General features: G+C 35.5%; 1 protein-coding gene across 2 annotated transcripts in view; it reads left to right on the top strand.

Annotated features, from left to right (window-relative positions):
- The window catches only part of INTS6 (integrator complex subunit 6), an 87,550-nt gene that overhangs the window by 35,607 nt on the left and 28,648 nt on the right, over positions 1 to 23,295 (top strand). For both annotated transcript variants that reach the window (XM_027588776.2, XM_027588777.2), the window contains one exon: positions 21,356 to 21,539. In XM_027588776.2, the coding sequence (XP_027444577.2) occupies positions 21,356 to 21,539 (184 nt within the window). The remainder of the gene's footprint in view (positions 1 to 21,355; positions 21,540 to 23,295) is intronic.

The following is a 23,295-nucleotide window of genomic DNA, read 5'->3' as shown; positions in this document are numbered from 1 at the left end:
CATTGATTTTTAATTTTTCTCTTTTGTGAGCTTTTGCCAGCATTATTGAACACTCTTTCTTAAAAGTGGCTTCTGGGTTTACACTCTCCTGGCTTTCATTTGGCTTTTGGTTCCATTTAATCCTTGATCTTGCTTTATGACTGTCCCCTTAACCCTGTGATTAGTTTAATCTTAGGGGGTTTTTTTGGTTTGTTTGTTTTTTGTTTTTTGGCTTTTATATTTGCCATGTTCCTTTTGGGCAATTTCATTTATTCCCACAACTCCTTCCATCAGTATATACAGATTTCCAAAATTTGTTTTGTTAGCCATTATCTTTTAACTTTCTTTTAATTTTTGATATGGTAAGCATCAGTAGATAGATATAACCGACATAAACAAAAGCTCTTTAGGGTCCTGAGTAATTGTTAGGCATGCAAATGGTGTTACACTGTTAGAGCACTGCTGCTGGGGGACGTGTATATATTTTATTGAGATATAATTGACATATAACATTAGTTTTGGATGTACAACATAATGATTTGATATTTTGTATATATTATGAAATCCCTGCAATAAAGTCTAGTTAACATTGATTACTACACAGAAAATTTTTCTTCCTGTGATGAGAACTTTTAAGATCTACTCTGTTAGCAACTTTCAAATATGCAATTCAGTATTAACAGCAGTCACCATGCTGTCCATGACATCCCCATGACTTCTTTATTTTATAACTGGAAGTTTGTACCTGTTGACCCCCTTCACCCATTTTGCCCACTCCCACCTGCCTCTATTTTACTGAGTTTTGTTGCTACTTAGGCATTCTCCCTTTTGCTTTTATTTCCTACCTTGGGATATCTATACTCCCCTTTCTGGGCATATAAAAGGCCCTTTATGATATCATCCCAACTTTTCCCATGGTTTATTTGGTTTACACTGCAACTGAGTGCTCCACCAACGACAAAGTGTCCCCGTTGTTCATTGACTCCGTCACACTCTTACTTACTGGTGCCTGTTCCATAATTCTGGGATGCTTCCTACTACCTCTTCCCACCTTTCTCTTCCTAGAACCTACTCAGTATTTGTTAAGACACTGGTCAAATGCTACCTTCTGTAAAGCTTTTAGGCATTTAGTTGCATTTTCTTCTTTCTATTTCTAGGGCTTAATTCTTATCACTCTTACCCAGTTTATATTCATTCTCCTACCTGTTAACTTCTCTCACTTCCACTAGATGTTGTGGTGGCCTCCTGGCAGGCCCTTCAATTTGGAAACTCCTACCCTTTAAGTTATTTCTTTAACAATTTCCCCCCCAATCTGTGTCTCTGTTCTGACTTCTGAATTGTATCCATTATAATCACCATCATCATCATCATTCTTAATTATTTATCTTTTCTGTCCTACTTCCATCTTTGTTGTTTTTTCTTGGAGTTTTCTTTTAACTGGATTGGTAAAGGGCTTGGCTTTTGCTAAGGTTTGTATATTGTTTTATTGAGGTGAAATTCACATAACATAAATTAATCATTTTGAAATGACCAATTTAGTGGCATTTAGTAAACCTTTCCTTTTTAACAAAACTCTCATAGGGGTGCCTGGGTGGCTCAGTCATTAAGTGTCTGCCTTCGGCTCAGGTCATGATCCCAGGGTCCTGAGATCAAGCCCCACATCGGGCTCCCTGCACAGCCAGGAGCCTGCTTCTCCCTCTCCCACTCCCCCTGCTTGTGTTCCCTCTCTCGCTATGTCTCTCTCTGTCAAATAAATAAAATCTTCAAAAAAAAAAAAAAAAAAAACCAAACCTCTCATATTAGGAAGAAATATAAAGATGCTGTAACAGAGTGCATTGGTTCTTTAATCCCAAGCAGCAAATGCTAGGATAGGTAGCTTTCTTTCATATACCTTTTCTCAACCAGATAATTTCAGTTTCGGTATTTTGGGATTCTAAACTGTTCTTGGAAATAATCAGAAAAATAATTGAGTATTATGATTCTTGAAGGGTAAAACCTTAGGGAGAGAAAGGAAGTTGAAGGACTAAATCTTGAGTCTTAGAACTATTCTTAATTTATGAGGAAGGAGGAAACCAAAATGAATCTAAGGGCCTGATCCTAGTTATGTAGGTTTGTTGTTGTTTGTTCTGAGGAAGAGTTAAGGCTGTGTTACATTTCAGAAAGGAGATATAAGAAATACTCAGTTTCACCAGAAATGTTAACATTTTATTTGAAGCTTTTGCCCATCTACATTATCTAAGCAAATCTGAGTAATTGGCACTAGAGTGGGGACTTGATCCTGGAGGTGCCAACTTTCTATTTCTTAAATTACAAAGGCATTTAGAATTAGTGTGATTTAGAATGTGTGCTTCCCTGCCTTTCTTTAATGCATATATAGTGCCTCTTTGAATGCATATTTTCTGCCACAGAGCAAAACAAATTGACGAGCATCTAGTTGAACCTTCAAGGATTCTGAAAATCTTCTGGCAAGTTTATTTTTTAGGGTATTGGTTTGGCTGTTGCAATTGGACAAAAGTAATAGTGGCTTAAAAAGATGGAAAGCCTTTTCTCTCACATCAGAGACAGAATTGGTTAGTGGTCTGGGAGGTAGCTTGGTCCTGCTCCAAACTGTTGCCTGGGCCCCAGGTTCCTTCTACTTTGTCGCTTTGGCTTTACTTTTATCCGAATGGTTGATACTGGTTTTACAACATACTCTACCTAGTTCAACACTACAACTGAATTTCAGCCTGTGGGAAGGAGTAAAGAATGTAGAAGGCAGGTGGCAGCCACCTATTATGAGCATGACCTAAAATTTGTATATGGCAGCTCCAGTCGGAGTCCATCAACCAGAACTTGTCCACACTTACTGTGAAGCAGAGGGGGAAATGTAACCTCTTCTTGGGTGGCCATGTGTCTAGCTAAAATTTGGGGGTTTTGATTGGTAAGAAGAGAGATTAGATTTTAAGAAGTAGTGAGCAGTTTCTGAAATAAAATGTGAAGAAATTAATTTTATTTTAAAAGCTTTGGAAACTTTCTAATATGCTACTTGTTCTAAGTTTATTTTGTGCGTTTCTGCCCCAGACCTGGAATCATACCATGTTCTGTGTATTAGGAAATGGTATATGTATATGGAGATCATAACCTGGGTTTTAGAGGTGGGCTATTGAATTCGTCATTATTTTGAGGCCTTTTAAAAGTGGACAGAGTTAGGAAATACATTTTTTCCTCCCAAAAGAGAAAATAGGTCATGAATTCACACTAGTATTTCCAATTAAAATTTAAAGTAGGTATTTAAAATGTACTGGTTAAAGAATGTGTTTATGTTATAAAGACCTAAGTTGGATTTCTGGCTTTGTAGCTAATTACAGGTGTAACCTAATTCTCTCTTGTTTGAAGCCTCAACTTTAAAATGGGGATAATAGTAACTATATCTCATGGTTGTTTTAATGATTACATGAGATAGTAAGTGCTTAAGAAATTTTGCTGTTTTTATTATTCTCTGTCACATTACAGAAAGGAGAAACTACTAATTCTTATAGGGATCGGAGAAGACTGCTCATGAAGGCAACACTGGTGCTTTCTGGAAAGGGGGGATTTTAATGGGATATAGAAGTTTTTGCAGAAGTATCAGGACAAGAGACTAGCTGGGGAGTGTGATCTCCATTAGTTAAGACTGGAGCATAGGATTTTGTTTCGACCTTTAAAAAAAGAAAGAATAGAAAGAAAGCCCTTTTTCCTTCATAGCATTTAGCATAATGTCTATTACGTAGTAATCTGTGTGCCTATCTGGTTAATGTCGACCAGCCTTCTTGCGCCACCAGGGCAAGGACTATCCTATGTTCTTCCTACTGTAACCCGAGCGCCTGGCAGAGAATAGTCACTCAGTTGATACCCATACCATGAGTGAATTTTTATAGCATTTATAAATACCACAAAATTTAGCATTTGATTATATACATATATTATTTTTCTGCAGTTACTTCATAAGTGTTATGTTATCCCTAGCTCTACTATAGTTTAGGAACTACTAATTGACCTAATTTCTTTAAAATCAATAACAATTCTCTGCAGATTTTTGCCACTTATTCATTCACTGACAGCATTAATTCTTCATAAATTTTTATTGGAAGAGTGAATTAAAGAATGAATTTGCTTGTACTATAGTTTGCTTGGATCCATTTCTCAGCCATCTTATGAAATGTGTACCCAGTATCTTATTGTTAATAAGAGTTTAAAGTACCTCAAGTATTCCTTGCAGTGAAGACACTCTGATGCTTTCATTTTGTTATGTTGTCTTAAGTGGCAGAGAACAGGATGATACATAGTTAGATTATTGACCTGAGAGATAAGTCTAGTACTCCTGTAGGAGTTGTGTGTGTGTCTACATGCACGTGAATGCACATGTGCACACATCTTTTCTGTTCTATGGAAAAGACGGAGAATGAGTATTCTCACCTGGATATTTAGAGAGGCACTCTTAGAAAGGAGGCAGAATGGTATAGTATAAGGCACCAGACTGCAAACTAAATTGCATATGTATTCTAGAACCTTTTCTTTCTTTCCCTTTTTTTTTTCGCCACTGAATATATGGTATTCAATTTGTATTGGCTTATATTTCCTTTGTTGTTTTTATTGTCCTTTTTGTTTAACCATAATGTATATACAATAAAATATAGTACTTTCAAGTATAAAACTTGATGAGTTTTGACAAAAGTAAATAAACATCATGTCAAAAGCACAATCATGATACAGACTACATTTATCACTCCAAAAAAATTTTCTTGTGCTTTGCCCCTTGTGGTTAATTTCTGTCATCATCTGGGAACAGCTGGTCTGCTTTCTGTCACTGTGTCTATCTCTCTGTCTATATCTATCTAGTTTTGCTTTTCTAGAATGTTGGAATCATAGTGTATAGTCTGTTGTGTCTGGCTTTTTTCACTTAGCTTAACGCTTTTGAGATTCATCCACTCTGTTGCATATATCAGTGGTTTGTTCTTTTAATTGTTGGGTAATATTCCAGTGTACGGCTATACTACAGTTTGCTTATCCTGTCACCAGATAGAACATTTAGGTTTTTTCCTTTTTTTTTTCTTTACCATTATGAATAAAGTCACTATGTACATTGGCAGACAGGACCTTTTGTGGACATAAGTTTTCATTTCTCTTGGGCATATACATAGGAGTGCAGTTGGTGGGTGATATGATAAGTGTATATCTGACTTTATAAGAAACTGCCAAACTGTTTACTAGGGTGGCTGTACTAGTTTTGCATTCCCACCAGGAATATATGAGAGTTCTAGTTGCTCTACATCCTTCCAACACTTGAATCTTTTCAGTCTTTTAAATTTTAGACAACATAGTGGGTGTGTGGTGTTACCTCCTTTTGGTTTTAGTTTGCATTCCCTAATGACTAATGGTGTTGAACATTTTTCATGTATTTATATGCCATCTGTATGTCTTCTTTGGTGAAGTGAATGTTATCATCTGTTGCCCATTTTTTATTGGATTGTCTTGTTATTTCTGAGTTTTAAGAATCTTTTACATATTCTGGATACAAGTCCTTTATTGGATATATGTTTTTCAAATATTTTCTCTCAATCTGTGGTTTGCCTTTTCCTTCTTTACAATATCTTTTGAAGAGCAAATGTTTTAAATTAATTTTTTTCTTTTATAGTTTGTGCTTTCTGTACCTTGTTCCAGAAATTTTTGCCTAACCCAATGTTATTAAGATTTTTCTCCTATATTTTCTAGAAGGAATTTTATAGGGTGAGCTCTTCCTTTTAGGGTCATGATTCATTAGAATTTTTATGTCTCATGGGAGGAAAGTATTGAGATTCATTTTTTGATAACATCATGAATTGTATCAATACTGTTTGTTAAAAAGATAATCCTTTCCCCATTGCATTGCTGTGGCATCTTTGTTGAAAGTCAGTTGGCCACTTCTGGGTTTTCTATCCTGTTTTGTTGATTTCTATGTCTGTCTTTTGCCAGTACAGCACTGTCTGTAAGTTTTATAAGTCTTGAAGTCTCAGTTAGTTTAAGTCTCCAACTTGTTCTTTTCCAAAATTGTGTTGTCCATCCTAGGTCTTTTGAGTTCGTTTAGCCATAGCAATTTAGAATTAGCTTGATAATTTTTTACAAGAGAGCCTGCTGCAATTTTGTTCAAGCAAGCTCTAAGCCCAGCAAGGGGCTTGAATTTATGACCCCATGATCAAGAGTCACATGCTCTACTGACTGAGCTAGCCAGGTGCCCCACCTACTGCAATTTTGATTGGAATTACACTGAATCTATAAATTAATTTGGGAAAAGTCAACACCTTACATTATTAGTTATTCTAATCCATGGAGACAGTAATCTCAGATTTTTTAAGTCTTAACTTTTCTCAGTGATGTTTGTAGATTTTGCTGTATGTTTTGCACATATATTTTGATGCTATTGTAAATTAGTCTTTTTTATTTTCAATTTCTGATTTTTGCTTGCACATAGAAATAGAGTTGATTTCTGTATTTTGACCTCGTAATCTCTGATTTTCCTAAATTCACTTACCTGTAATAGCTTTTTCTAGATTTTTGGGAATTTTTTGCATACAGAATCATATTTGTAAATATAGAATGTTTTACTTATACGTTTTCAGTATCTGTCTGCTTTTTATTTCCTTTCTTACCTTAATGTGCTGGTAAAAGTGGTGAGAATGGACATCTTTGCCTTGTTCCTAATCTTGGGGGATGGGGTGGGAAGTGAAAACTTTTACCACGTAAGTGTGATGTTAACTGTAGGTTTTTTGTGTACTCTTTTCATCGGATTGTGGAAATTTTCTTTGTTCCCAGTTTGTTGAGGTGTTGTTTTTTTTTTTTAAATCATGAATGGGGTATTGAAATGTCAGATATTTTTAATGCATATGTTCAGATCATCGTATGATTTTTCTTTTTAATCTTGTTAATATAGTGAAATACATTGATTAATTTTTTGATGTAAAATTTATTTTACATTGTTACATTGTTATATGTACATATATACATATGTATACACATGTATATATACATACACATATATACAATGTATGTTACATTGTTTATGTGTATGTATATATATTTGTGTGTGTATCCTTGTATATAGTCTGTAAATGAGGGAAGCTGATACACAAAAGTTGTGGTGTAAGTAAGCAAGCAATAGGAACCCAGGAAGCAGTAATCTGAACTATTTGTTATAAAGTCAAGCAGAAAAACAGATGTCAGTAAGGTGACTGAATATGGCACAGTGTAAACATTAAATGGGAATCCAGATAAGTAACAGGATGTAGGCAAAATGGGAGAACATGGATTTAAATCTTGGTTTTTCCCAAAGCCCTCAATAATTTGGAAAAATGTATCAATCTCTTTATATCCAGGGTTTCTTTACCCTCCTCCTACTCCCAAATGATTATTCTGTTTATTTGATTCTAAGAAACATTATCTACCCATTCTCTACCCTCTTCAGCTTTTCTGAAGTCAGGAGAAATGTGTTAGTTCTCAGCAGGGAGGTAACCTGTGATGGACTTGTGTCTGGTAATGTCTGTCAGTGCAGATTTTAGGCATAGGTGTGGGCCATTTAGCTATCACTCTGGCCGAACTGTTTACTTTGCTAGCACCTCATGTCAGGTGAAATTTTTATATTCTATTTTAAAGAATTAATATGTTTCAGTTTAATGTGAAACTATTGGCTAATAATTACATTTACAGAAGGGCTAGTAATAAAGGCAAGAATTCCCATTCTCATTTCTTTTCACAAAGGCTTTTAATTACTTGCATTTTTGTGTTTACTCACATATGTCCAATTTTTAAAAAACTCTTCTTGTGGAATTTTCAAATATATACAAAAATAGGGGAGATAAAATAATAAACCTCAAGAACCCTTATCCAGCTTCAGTTGTTACACAGATTTTGTTGTGTCTTGTTTTTATCTGTTCTGCCCCTGCTGCCATTTTTAGGGAGAATATATTATCCTACAGAGAGAGAGAGAGACCTCACATTTGTGAGCAGGGGAAGGAACAGATGGCGGGAGGGGATGGGAAAAGATATCTCAAGTAGACTCCTCATGGAGTGCAGAGTTGCACATGGGGGCTTGATCTCACAACCCTGAGTTCATGACCTGAGCCGAAACCAAGAGTTGGACACTTAACTGACTGAGCCACCCAGGTGCCCCGGGAATATTCTAAAGCAAATTACAAACACTGTATCATTTCACTCATAAGTATTTCTGTATGCCTCTGTGACATCTAAGGACAGCCATATGTATCTGTTTACATCATCAATGTTCTTATAGCCTAATGAAACTTTAATGTATCTCAACATTTTGTTAAATTTAAATTTAATTTTTTTAAAGGAAACTCTATGCCCAATGTGGGGCTTGAACTCACAGCCCTGACACTGGGTCAGCCAGGTGCTGCTAAATTTAATTTTAAAAAATAGTTTAATTTTGGGGGCGCCTGGGTGGCTCAGTCGTTAAGCGTCTGCCTTCCGCTCAGGTCATGATCCCGGGGTCCGGGGACCGAGCCCCACATCGGCCTCCCTGCTCAGCGGGAAGCCTGCGTCTCCCCTCTCCCACTCCCCCTTCTTGTGCTCTCTTCTCTCGCTGTGTCTCTCTCTGTCAAATAGATAAATAAAATCTTAAAAAAAATAAAAATAATTTTTAAATAATTAAATTATTTTATTTTTAATTTATCTCTGTAGCTTCACAGAAATTTTAAGGGGTCCAATAAATAATAGTCTGATACCTAATTGTATTCCAGTTTCTCTAATTGTCTCACAAATGTCGACATTTATTTGAACCAGAATCCAAACATGGTTCATATATTACATCTGATTGCTACATATTTTAACTAGAGGTTTCATAGAAATTTAGCAAAAATTTGGATTCCTAATTCTTGCTTGAAAATTTTTAAAGAATTTATTGCTGTATAGTGAATTAACAATGAAATTTTAAAAATATGTTATATACAATAGATTACCTACTGTATAATAGGCAGTGCGAATAAAGGCAGTTGAAATTGCCAAGTTTCTGAGAAGTCAAACTTTCCCTGATTATGAAGAATTGTTTACTGAGGAATCAAAACATCTGGCCAAAGTCAACCTTTCAAAGCAAAGCATTATATCATCTAGTAATTTATAACTGAAATAAAAAGAAGTACAAAAATATTCTGAGGTTAATCAAATGGAAATGCAAAGTGAAACACTGTTAGTCCTTAATATACCTTGAAAATATACTTTCCAAACTGAAGGTGCTGGTGCGGTCAAGTTCATAAGCACAAGCTATAAAATATGACTCTGATGTTGTTCTTATAAAAGGGAAGTCAGAAGACCCTCTAGACCCTAGTGTGGAGAAGACTTAAAACTCTGTGATACTCAAACTCAAACTCTGGGATATGGAAGAAAAAAGGGATATGAAGCTACTTGGATAATTGTGTGCTGTTGTTGAAAAATTTTTATATACATTTAATGTTAAATTTTGGGGAACCAAAATTATTTTAAATTGATAATATGCTTTAGAGTCATAAGTTATAAGTAATAGGGTGTATTGGAAGATTAAATGAGATGATTCAAGCAGGATGTTTATTGAAACCCTAGTTCAGAGTTCAGCAAATGATGAATTGTCAGCTTGTTAACTTGCTATTGATTTGAGGCAATATTTGGTATGAACAAGAAGTCTTTAAGCTTTGTCTTTCTCTGCTTCTTGGAATTATCAAGAAAAGCTTATTGTTATTTTTAGGGGTACAGTCTGTTGCCAGAAGATAGGGACATATATAACATGCTGTGGGAAGTTTTTTGATAAGTTTTCATACTTGAAGTGTTAAGTGTTCTCAGTTACCTAGAGAAATAATAGCTCTCAGAATGATTCAGAAAGCTCTTACTATTTTATTTTTTTTTATTTTTTTATTTATTTGTCAGAGAGAGAGAGCACAAGCAGGGGAAGCTGCAGGCAGAGGGAGAAGCAAGCTCCCTGCTGAGCATGGAGCCCCATGCGGGACTTGATCCCAGGACCCTGAGATCATGACCTGAACAAGGCAGATGCTTAACTGATTGAGCCACCCAGGCGTCCCACTATTTTTTATTTTTAAAGTTTCTTTAGCAACATGCTTTAAATTAAACATCTGATCTAATACTTTTACAATTTATTACAGTTTTTAATGTTGGATTCCTTTATACTTTGAGATATTAACAGTTTATAATTTGGGATATTAACAATTGTGAGTAGTTATACGTTATTGTACATCTTTTGAGAAAATACTCTTCTGGTTGTGTGTATTTGAAACTTAGTTTTTACAAAAAATTATGCTTCATATATTAGTACTCTGTTACCATTTTAAGCATGTTATATCATCACGTTAATAGTAGAGGTAGAGAAAGTGTCAGGGCCTAGGACATAGCATATTCTATATTATTGTCTATAATTGTTTTCGTTATCAGTCCCTTGCTTTTTTGCTTTCATTAACCTGTTTCTTCCCTCTCATTTCTATTCCTTTTGCCATCAGTCACCCTGGTGCTTTTCTTAAACTGTTAGTTCCTTAAGTCGTCTTGGTTTTTTTTCAGCCTGTCATACCATGGCAGTAATGATTCTAAAGCACACCACTTGAGCGTGTTTATTCTACTGTTAAATGTTCATTGCTTTCCATCATTCACTAGATTCCTTAGCACCCTTTACAACTTAGCCATTCACCTTATTTATCCATACATCATTTATTCATTTAGCCATATTTATTGAGTTTTCTTCTGTGAACCAGACACTGTGCTAGGCTCTAAGGATCAAATGGTTAGTAAAAACAAACAGGAGCTCTGCCGCCATTAGTCTAGTTGAGAAACAAACGTCAATAAAAATATCACATAGATAAAAATAAATTGCAATTATCATATATCCTGCAGAAGGAGAGGAATATCTGCTATAAGAGCTTATAATAAGGGCACACTAGATCTAGTCAAGGAGGTCAGGGAAAGGCTAAGATCTGAAGAAATGAGTAAGATTTACGACACAAAAAGAGTGGGAAAGATGATCATATCAGGCAGAGGGACTGTGCAAAGACTCTTTTCCCAAAGGAAGTATTTTTTTTCTTTTTAAGATTTATTTATTTATTTGACAGAGAGAAAGTACAAAAGCAGGGGGAGGGGCAGAGGGAGAAGAGAAGCAGGCCTCCCCGCTGGGGCTCGATCCCAGGACCCCGAGATCATGACCTTGGCAAAAGCAGACATTTTCACAGACTGAGCCACCCAGGTGCCCCCCAAAGGGAGTATGTTTTGAGAACAAGACTAGAAAAAAGCTAATGTGACTTAGTGCATAAAAGAAAAGGGATCATTGTATAAAATGGAAAAGAAGGTTGGCTTGACCACATAAAGGTCTTGAAGCAATGCCAAGTAATGTTGTTATTAATATAAAAGCAATAGGAGGTCATCCAAGGGTTTTATTTGGAGGTTTTTGGGTGGAGGAGGGGAAGACAAATGGATGTTGGAAGACCAGTTAGGCATTGTTGCATTAGTTCTGCCAATAGCTTGGCCAAGGAGCTTGGTGATGGTAGAAGAGATAGAAGTAGTCATTTTAAGAGATATTTGTAAGGTTAAATCAACCAAATTTGTTACATACATTATATGACATTTGGGGGTATAATAAGGAAGAGGGAGAATGGCTTCTTGCAGTACTGGAGAGATGATGGTACCATTCCCTGAGCTAGGAAATGTTGAAAGAGTATCAATTTAGGTGGAGGAAAATCATGACTTCAGTTTTGAATGTTGAGTTTAAGGTACCTTTGAGCCATTCAAGGGAAATGTCAAGTAGGCAGAAGAATATTGGTGCTCAGAAGAAAGATCTAGGCTGGACATATAAAATGTTTAATATTATCTGAGTATAGATAGTAAATGAAACTGTGGGCAGGGGTTGAGGGTTTAAAATATAGATTGGCCAAGGCTTAAAACTAAGCCTTGAGGATCTGTAGCAGTTAATGGTATTGAAGGTTGAGTCTGGTTGTGAGTGAGGGTAGAAGACTGAACAGCCAGAGAAGAGAAGGAAAACCATGAGAATATTCCAGTGTGAAAGCCAAAGGAGGAGTGTCTTGTCTAAAGAGTGGTAAATAGTTTTGAATGCTGCTGGGAAGCTAACTGAAAAATCTCCACTAGATTTAATGGCACCATTATCTGTTTCTGTGTAACACATCATCATAAATCTTAGAGGCTTAAAACCATTTTATTATATCTCAAGATTCTGTGGGTTGACTACATTCAGCTGAGTGCTTAACTGGGGCTGGAACATTGAAGATGGCCTTTTTTTATAAGTCTGGGGCTTTGGGTGCTCACTGTTGCCTGGGCACTTTGGTGCTTGTCCCTGTGACTTCTATCTCCATATGATGTCTCATCAGTCAGTGGTCAAGGTTCAAGCTTCTTCATGAGGCGGCTGGCTCCCAAGGGGGCGGTGGTGAAGCTGTGAGGCCTGTTAAGACTTAGGCCTGGAACACTTCCCTTACTTGTCATTTACCACAGTGACCAAAAAAGATCATGGGTGACTTCATGTGGGAATTGTTTAATGGACTGAAAAGACTAGGGAATGACTAGTAGATGAAGAAAAAATTCCTTGTCATTCTTTTATATTTTCTCTAAACTTGACCCAAAATAGGCTACTAATTTCCTGAACACTTCTGGTTTTTTCCCTCACATACTCCCTTTTTCCTGAATGTTGTTCCTCTATCTCCCCCTTATTAAAACCTTACCTATTTTTTTTTTTTTAAGATTTATTTATTTTGAGAGAGAGAACAGAGTGTACAAGCAGGGAGGGGGCAGAGGGAAAAGGAGAGGGGAGGCAGACTCCCCACTGAGCAGAGTCCAAAATGGAGCTCAATTTCTCTCATGACCCTGAGATCATGTCTCTCTCAGTCTCTCTCATGACCCTGAGCCAAAACGAAGAGTCTGATGCTTATAAACAACTGAGCCACCCAGGCGCCCCTAAAACTTTTACCCATTCTTAAGCCTTTCTTAAAATCTACAGTTTTGTCTCCTCCTTTGTACTTTACTCTCCAACAGCTTTGAATTTTAATTTAGTTTTTCATCTTAGTATTTGTTTTTTTATTTCTTGCCTCCTATGTTTTTGATTATGATCTTCACTCTGCACATGCCACCCCCCAATCTGCAAAAGGTTCTAGATTCTTAGTAAACTTTTCATTTTCCTAGCTTACTCAGATGCTGCTTTTCGGTGAGCCTTCCCTGGTTCATCCCCCAGATAATCACTTATTCCTTCTCTAGTCATACATACTGTTACTTTGTACATATCGTAAGATATTACAGGTGATTTATTTACATTTTCTTGAAGATAGGACATTACAGTGTCTTATGTGTTGCCTTTCATTAAGTGGTTTCTGAGTTGTAGCTTGATTTGTGATTTCCATCTTATTTTTTTAAAAAGGCCTCACCTGATAACAATTAAAAATTAGAGACTAATAATGACCTAAGTACTTCTTTGATACTGTGCCAAGTCCATTGGTACTAGGCCAGTGTATTAACTGTAAAGAAAAGTGATGGTTAGGTGTATGAGATAAAAAATTTTGCAAGAAATAATATATGGTTGTTCTTTGTATAAATAAGGCAAGAATTTGGGGGTTATATTCTGTGTAGGCCTCAGTGGAAGTATGTCCATATGTAAATTCTCATTATGATATTGTACACTGAACTAGGCCGAGTACTTGCTATGGCTTCAACATATGGAATAGTTGTCTCGCCACCCCCTCCTCTGGGTGTCAGGTTTGCAGCTCATGTCTTTGTGTCCTCTGTGTAGGTGCATACAAGGGTCATAGAGATTAAGTACATACATGGTAAGAGAGTAATCCTCCCAGCTCTTGAAGATAAGACTACCTGGTTTTGTGACCCACCCACAAACATTACCATAGAATCTGTGTTTGTGTGTTTGCATCCACATCTGTATGTGTGTTTGCGGGGAGTGCAGGTCTTATTGGCAGGACTGAGAGGTGCTTGTGCTCTGACTGCAGCTCTTACTCTGCCGCTCTTACTCTTGTACTTTTCTTCGGCTGTGGGAATGGGGGAAGGACCTCATTTATTTCATTTGACAAATACTATGGTGGGAGGTGGGGCACAGAAAAGAATAAGGTCCTTCTTCCTGCCCTCTCTCATACTGGTGGGATAGGTAAATAGGTGCCAGGTGTAAATAGGTCATGAAAACAAAAGGTGGGAAGTATGATTATTAAAGGACTTACTATTTGAATTACTTCTGTAATAGAACCAGTTGGCAGAACATCCAAGTGCAAGGTAAACCTCGTAAGTGTTGGTACAGATCAGTCAGTCTTGACTGTCATGGTCGGCTCTGGTGTGGCCATCATTTAGAAAGGAGCCAGTTAGGTGGTGTACAGGAGAAATCTGCTTAGTTCCTGAATTAAAGATGTTTTAAAAATAAATTTTTGTCTTTTTTTTTTTTTTTTTTTTTTTTTACTATTTGCTGACTTTTATTTTTTGCATTCTGCAGGTCTAAAAAATAAGTAGTAATGTGTAAGAATTTTGGTCATCTAAGGTTTTATAATAGTTTCTCTTAAAGTGAGCTAGCTAGAACATCTCAAATATTTGGCTTGGTATAGTCCTTATTAAATCTTGACAGAATGCCATGGCTTTAGTAGGTGCTCAGTGAATAACAGAATAATTAAAATTTAAGTTGAGTCTTAGTCCATTCTAGCACAGTTGCAACTAATTAGGATTTGAACCATAATCAAAAACAAAGCAGTTGAATGAAGGAGAAATTGCACTTTTATAATATAAAGTTTGAGCAAGCCTAATGATAGACTATCACATACCTAATTTGCCATTTACTTTTTATACCTATGGAGAAATAAATTTTATTCTTTTTTAATAAGAAGTTCAGGAAAGACTCAAAGGTGAAAAGGCAGTAAGATAGATCTCCAAAAGAGAAGGAAAAATAGGACAGTTTTCCTGAATTTAAATTGGAGTTACATTTCCTTTTCTGTCAACTACCAAGATAATTACAAAGAATGTCTGGAACGGTGATATCAACGAAATGAATCATTTAAAATAATTTGGAGGGGCGCCTGGTGGCTCCGTTGGTTGAGCGCCGGCTCTTGGTTTCGGCTTAGGTCGTGAATCTTGGGGTGCTGGGATCAAGCCCCGAGTTAGACGCTGCGCTCAGTTGGAGTCGGCTGGAGATTATCTCCCTCACCCTGTCGCTCTGCTCCTCCCCGTTCACACTCTTCTCTCTAAAATAAATAAAATCTTAAAAAAAATACAATAAAATTAAATAATATAGAAAACTTCAATTGTATACAAGTAAAAAGAAAACTGTTAGTATAAACAGTAATTTTCTTTGCTTATTAATAAGTCCATTAGACTGAAGTTTTGCCAAGTATCATCTTATGAAGACCCTAATAAAGACCAATAATGTCATGATTATGGGAAAATTATTGTATTATTGAATTGCATATGATTTAGCCAGTTCTTAAAATTTGCAGTCCTTACATGGTCTAAACTTGATTATATAGCAGGGATTATTTGAGTATATATCCTCCAAACCTATATCTTCTGACATGGATCTTATATTAACAACTTATCTCTAAAATGGGGGATAATAATAGTACCTATCCTGTTGGTTTGTTATTAAATATATGAAAAGCTCATAGAATTGTGCTTGGCACATAGCAAGTGCTCAATATCCTACCTATTATTCTTGCTTATTTTTATGTACTTGGGAATTAGGAGAGAACAGCAGGAGGGAGAAGATGTATCACTACCTCTTTACATTGGATAAAGAAGTAACTGGGGGAAAGCATAGGATGTTTTATAAAACAATCTAAATTATTTATAAAATATACTAATTACTGGCTTAAAATCACTAGGTTTTTAAAGGGATGATTTTAAAATTTTTTATAAAAGTCGTTATTTTCATTATTGAAGTTTTTCTTCCATTTAATAAATTAGTTTTTTTATATGGTTATCTCAATACTAGACTTTTAAAAATGTAGATGATGGTTTCAATAGTGGTTAGGCAGTATAATGAAGTGGTTAAGAGCACAGAATCAACGGCCAGACGAGCTGGGTTTGAATTCTGTCTCCTTACTATTTACTTTGTACTTCTCAGAAAGTTATTGGAATTCTTTGTGCCTCTGTTATCATTTGTAAATGGGATTGTATGATGCTTGTCTCATTTGTTTCTTTTTGTGGGTTAAATGAATTAATTACATAATATATAATATAATGAATTAATATATATGTTATATATATGAACTATATATAGGGTTTAGAACAATGTCTGCCGTGTAGTAGTAACTACTATGTAAGTGTTGTTATTAATGACTAACTTTTTTTTTAGCATCATCAGTTTAGATACTTTTTGAATACTCTTGTACTAAAGTTTCTTGCAGTTAAGTTTAAAAAACTATTTTCCTGCCAAGTGTTCAGAAATAAGCCAGTAAATATCTTCATAGCCAGTATTGTTGTTTTCTGGTTAGCTTATCCTCCAACACACCTCTAAAAAAATTCCTTTAGGAACATGATCCCTTTCCTCTGAGCCCTTTGAGTGGTGGGACCGCATTTTATTATGCATCTTTAAATACCCAGGACCTAAACATGCCTAATATTTGGTAGGTGAATAAAAAATGATGACTGAAAGGAGCATGCATAATTTTCAGGGAGTATTCTGCCCCCTTGCAGTATATTTTAATAGCTGATCAAGGAGAACTCTCGTTTGGAGTCCTTAAAAATGTGGGACCTTTGGGGTTTGTGATTATAATCTAATCTACTTTAATTAAGGCATGTATGAAGTTTTCTTGTCTTTGATTTTGTATAAAACATAATAGTTAACCACTTGAATGAACACTTTATTTGCTTTTGACAGTTATCTTCATATTAACATATTCAGATATTCTGGATAAGAATAAATGATACAAAATTTCTACATATTTGCCGAGTTTTGTTCTTTTTTGTTGTAGATTTTTAAAATTTAGTAAATGAAACAGAACCCTGCAGATCATTAAGCTGTAGTTTCCTGTGTTCCTCTACTCAATGTTAACTTTCTTCCCTCTTACCCATCCCACCCCCATCATGAATTTGGTCTATAGCTTTTTAGTTCATTTTTCTCACTTTTACTGCATGTACATGTTATACATACATAAAACTAGATTAAGTAATTGTTTAACAGTGTATACAGATGCTTTTTTCTATGTCATTTTGTATCTTGGCTTTCTTTTCATCTGATAATTGTTTTGATTCACACAAATAGACTCACACTTGTAGTGTCCCCCAATATAAGAAAAAAGGTGATATATTCTAGAAGAGTGGAGAAAGAATGTTTTTTTTCAATAGTATGTCAGTTGGGTATCCATTTGAGAAAAAAATCTACCTCCACTTCTAGCTCATAGAATAGACTCAATTTCAGGTTTAAATATAAGTGGTAAAATAATAAAACTTTTAGAAGAAATTTTCATGATCTTTGAGGGCACAAAAAGTACTAACCATGGAAGAAAAAATGTATTAAGATAACAAATTCACTTTATCAAAAGATACCACTAAAATAGTAAAAGAGGTGACAGTGGGAAAAGACATTTGCAGTACATATATCTAACAAGGGACTCATCCAGAATATATTATTAATTTTTCAAATCAATAAAAAAGGTAACTCAAGTTTTTAAAAGTAGGCAGATGACTTTAACAGGCACTTCACACAAGAGCACTTTTGCTCCTCAGTGTATACCAACAGAAAGGCGTATTTAGGTTTTTCATAAAGACATGCCGTAATTTCCTAGTTGTAGTATTCATCTAGAAAGAAACTAGAAGCAACCCAAATGCTTATCAACAAAAAAATAAATTCCAGTATATGTTCTGTCTCTATTCCTTTGTCCATCTCTCTCTCTCCCTCTCTTTCTGTTTTTTACACTCAACATGCTATATGGCAATGGGAATGAATGATCTACACTTAAATATGCAACAGTATGAATCTCAACCCTGTAATATTGAATGGAAGAAGCCATAAGCCAAAGAGAACATATTCTATAATTCCATTTATGTAAAGTTCAAAATGAGGAAAAACTGATCAGTTGGAGAGGGATAATGACTGGAGGGGCATAAATAGTAAGTTTCTGTTTCTTGATAAAAATGCTAATTACCCAAGGACATTCATCTTGCGAAAATTCATCAAGCTGTACATTCATGATTTATGTTCTTTTATGCATGCGTGCATGAATTGTATGTTAAATTCAAAAAATACTGTTTTGAAATCTATCCGTGTTGGATCTTAGAGGTTGAGTTTATCATTTCAACTCTGATGTATAAAGAGACCACAGTTTATTTATTGGTTCCCTTATTGGACTTGTAGGTTGTTTCCTGTTTCAAATAATGCTGTAGACAGTATTCTTTTACATGGTTTCTTGTAAACATATATGACAGTTTCTTTAAGATGTATAACTAGAGATGGCATTACTGGGTCCTAGTGTATGCTAATCTTCAGCTTATCAGATATTATCAAATTGTTTTCTAAAATGATTTTATGTAAGAATGATGGAAAGTTTCCATTGCTATACACACACACACACACACACACACACGTCACCACTTTTGTCAACCCTTAAAATTTTGCTAATGTGCTGGGTGCAAAATGATACATCTCTGATACTTTAATTTGTATTGTCTGGCCATATGGATTTCCTTAGGTATTTTTTCCTCCATTTTTCTCTTTTGGGAATTACCTATTTGTATTTTTGCACATTTTTCCTATGGTTAATTTTATATTTATTTCTTGATTTATGTGCAGTTTGTCTTGATTCTCAAAGTCCATATTCGGAAAAACTTCCGTTTGTGATTTTAACATGCTGCTAGAATTTCAGTTGTAGACTTTAGATTTGGAGTAGTTGAACCTTCTTAAGGATATTTTTCCTTCAGGCTCTTTATCTTTTTCCTGTCCCTGTTTGCCTACCATTGCTCCTTCCAATATTACTAGCACATTTCAGCTATAGGGGATTTTTTTTCCTCTTCTGTTGATGAGAGGGGGTAGTAGTGATATGGGGAGGGGGAAATGATAAATAGAAAAATAAATAAAAATTTGACAAATTTATAAAAATGATATGACTATGTATAAAATATGCTTGTGACCATTCTTGGTTGTTTTATTTTACTTGAAATACTTTTCAGATCTGGCATTCCACAAAGGCCAGCTATTTTGTTGTATATTGTCTCCCTTGTAGATGATTATCATTATCTGATTTGTGTGTGTGTGTGTGTCTGTCTGTCTGTCTGTCTGTAAGTGGAGAAGAGAGAGAGAGAAATTATCTGATTAGTTGTGTGTGTGTGTGTGTGTGTGTGTGTGTGTGTGTGTGTGTATACAGTTTGGGGTCGGTCTTTGTCCTATCCACTGCTTATATATGAGGTCTGTGCAGTGCTGTTATCCAGTGGGTTCTTGAGACCGTTCCATGTATTGATTATATCCCAAAGTAACTATTTTAACAGTTCAAAACCCTCTTCTTCCAGTGCTTACTTGTGCTTTGATTTTTTTTGTGATCTTAGAAAATGACCAAACACTTGGTAGTTATGTTTCCCAGGTACAGAGGTGGTGGGGCTGGAGTAAAGGAGATGATGGAGACAGTGTTTTCCTTTTTATCTTCTGGCAGGGTGTGGTAATATTAGCAAGGGCTTGGAGTTCCTGAACTGTTTTCCAAGTGTCACGGCACCTTTGAGGTTAGAGAACCTTCCTCACAGAACATCTGGCCCAGATTTCTTCAACATTCCATCCTTACTGCCTCTGACTTCTGCCTTAAGCAGGATCAGTGCCAGAGGAAAAGCTCATGACCCCTGGCCATGGTCACAAAACCTTGGCTGATTTTGATCTTGCAGCATATTCTCTTGGCATGAATCTTTCAGAGAGGTGCCAGTTTTAGCAGAGCTTCACTAGGAATTCTCTTCCGAGAATAGAATCTGATTTTTTTTTTAAATGGTTTAATGTAACTCATAAAGAAACTTGAGTCTTAAGGCAGTGTGGAGTGACTTATGCCTAATTTATCAAGTGCAGAAATCTTTGAGGTGAGAAATAGAAAGGTCATAAGCAATACAGTTATGTTTGCTGTATGACCATAGCAGTATAAATTTTGGCAATTAATTTGGAAGTGATGATTTTAAAATATTTTCTGTGCTTTAGAGAAAATTCTAAATAAATCCCCGAATATGGTAATCCTGGGCTTTATTCTTATTTTTAAGAATTATACAAGTGATGAAGATTTTTGTTTTCTTGGGCACCATGTCATTATCACACTTAAAATATTAATAATTCCAGTAACGTATATTCCATATTTTCTCAATTTTCTCAAAAAATCTTTGCTTTTGATTTCTTTGTCTCTTATTCTGTAATGTTCCGCCAACCCTCCCCACTCCCCACTCTTTGCTTTTTCATGCCATTGATTTATTGGAGAAGCCAGGTCATCTGCCCTGTAGGATGTCCCATTTGCTGGATTTGACTTACTGCTTCTTGTGGTGGTATTTAACTTGATCCTGTGTTCCCTGTGTCTAGGCAGCTAGAACAAAAGGCTTGATGAGGTTCCGTTCAACTTTTCCTTCCCTTTCCCCTTTTCTTTCCTTTCAGTGCTATATACCTGCTTCTTCATACACATTCTTTCTGGTTGTCACCAGTTATGCTAAGATTCGTGTGTGGATTCTCTTGGTCCTCTGTTACTTGCTTGGTGCAGAGGTGCCCATTAGAATCACTTCAATGTCTTCTAAGATTCTTAAGAATCCAAGATTCTAATTTAGCAGGTCTGATGGGTTTGGGAATAACATCTATTAAAAAACACATGGAAAAATAAAAAGCCCTTTACCTTTACTCAGATGTGGTAAGAATCATTATCTTTAATATATTTAATATATAATTAGAGTGACAAAATTTACTTTTATGCAGATGCTTTGAGAATATATGTTTTGTCAAAAAATGGAGCCTAATTAAAATTATTAACTGGAGATGTTTTTGAGGCTGCTGTGATGTAACAGAAAAAGTACTGACTTGGACCCAGGAGGCCAAATCACTTATTCTCTCTGAGACATTTTTTTAATGTAGAAAATAAGAATAAGATATTTATTATAGGCTTGTTTTAATGATTAAATGAAATGATTATTTGGAAGCAGTCCAGCACCTGGTGCTTAGTTGAATGGAAACCTAAAAAGCATTACAATAATAGATGTTTTTCAATCGAGGTCTTTAGAGTAAAAGCTTAAGAAAATTGAAGTAATAACCTCTCAGGTGCTTATTTTAGCCATATCTTTATAAGCGTTTGTTTTTGAGCTTGTTTTTTGAGTGATAGGAGACTGATGATATATAGTTTTTAATATATGTGTAATTAATGTGGCCTTTTGGGAAAAACAGCATGTGGAATCTTATTTTTTCCCCCCTTATTTTCAGCTCCATTTACCTCTTAATTCTCCTTTGCCTGGAAGTGAATTGACCAAGGAACCTTTTCGTTGGGATCAGAGACTCTTTGCACTAGTGTTGCGGTTGCCTGGCACCATGTCAGTAGAATCAGAACAGTTGACAGGTGTGCCTTTAGATGACTCTGCGATCACACCAATGTGTGAAGTGACAGGCGGTAAGTTTCTTTGCTGGCAGTAATTCAGCGACTTAAGGCAGAGTTTATCCGAATGTTCTAAAATGTACATTTCAAACACTCCATGTTTGTTTTTGTTCAACAAGTTAATGTTAGGAATTAGTAGACGTATATGGTTTTAAAACTACATCGATGAACATCTATGATCTGATTTGAGTGGATTTAATACTATTGGATCTGAAATGAATGGTATTTCTTTCTACCCATATAGAAAGTGCTGGTATTTGAAATTGTTTAACTTCTGCCTTATCTATAGAGATTACCAATGGTTCATGTATGCAGTAAAATTATTTTCTCTGAAAAATGAACAGGATTTTGAAAATCATCCCATTAACCATGTAATGATTAATTCCTTGGTTAAATACAATTTTCCCTAGAGGCAAAGAGGAAGCTAGAATAGTAGGTTAGAGGAATAGGTAGTGAGGTGTTATCCAGCTAGTTCAGGTAGTCACTATGTTAAGTGAACAATAAGGATACTCTTGAAAGAGAATATATAAATAGACTCAGAACTTCTGTAATGTAGAATTGGTCAGCAGATGGGTTAAATTCATACGGACATGTATTGAGTGTCTACTGTGTACCAAGCACTGTTCCATTCTTTAAGACTGCAGTAGTGAATATGACAGGCAATGGTATTCTTGCTTTCATGGAGCATTTTAGTTTTCACCTAAGGAATTTACTTTAGTACTCACTCTACTAAAATGTCCAAATCTGGCATACCACTATTTCACTTGTGTCAGGGGCCCATGGCCTTAGTCTCTAGACACAGTCTCTGTTGAGACTCCATGATAGCCAGCGTGTAACTTAAAGGAAAATCTAAGGTTTAATTCTCAGACAGAAAGGGTACCCTACACAGGTATGTGAAGTAGCTAAGTTAGGAAGTTATTTTTTACATTATTAAATGTTCCTATTTATAGAAGTACTTTCTGGTGAACTCTTGTAATTCCTTCACAGTTTGATTTATTAAAAAAAAGGTATATACATACATTTTTAAAGGGAAAAGCTATCTAAATTTGAAAATTCACCGTTAACAATTCCTTGTGCATGGATGGTATTTTTCAGTGACAGTCCCTCATTGTTTCTGTGGGTAGATTCACATTTGTATTCAGAAAATTTTAGTTTTCAGCCTTGGACTGACCCACTTGCTAAAATTCTGATTTTTTTTTTTTTTGTTAGCTCTACGGTTTTTAATTAACAGATTGAAGACCTTGAAGTTGTAATTTATTTACACTCTTGCCTTGGAAATTTTTTATTATACACTACTTAGTTTGAACTCAGAATTTTATTATACATTATTTTGAACTCAGAATTGATAAAGTTATGGGACTATATGTACTATAACTTTTGTCTTCTAGGATCAAGAATATTCAGAGTGTGAAATGAAGTGAGTGATAGAATCAGAGAGGGTTGGCAGTGAACCTGAGACATCATGTAGTGGTTAATATCCTTGCCTTTGGGCAGTAATGTACTAAAGCTATTTTGTTTATTCTTGGAAAGGAACATCTCCAGAGGAGAAGATTCTGAAGTCACCCTTGGTAATATCTTTCAATGACCCAGAAACTTTGGTCAAGAAATTAGGAAGCTCCCTCAATACACATCCTGAATCTCTCCTGATGTAGTGGCTTATTTGCCTCTTTTCTTGCTCTTGCTATAGGAATAATGAGAAGCTATTCAAATGCCACTCACCTTTTCATAGATCTGAATAATATGTGTTCTTTTTTATTATTTTAAAAGAATG

Source organism: Zalophus californianus, chromosome 3 (assembly GCF_009762305.2).
Source record: "Zalophus californianus isolate mZalCal1 chromosome 3, mZalCal1.pri.v2, whole genome shotgun sequence".
NCBI classification, from domain to species: domain Eukaryota; kingdom Metazoa; phylum Chordata; class Mammalia; order Carnivora; family Otariidae; genus Zalophus; species Zalophus californianus.
Note: the sequence above shows the minus strand (reverse complement) of the source record. Positions and strands in the feature narration are given on the sequence as shown.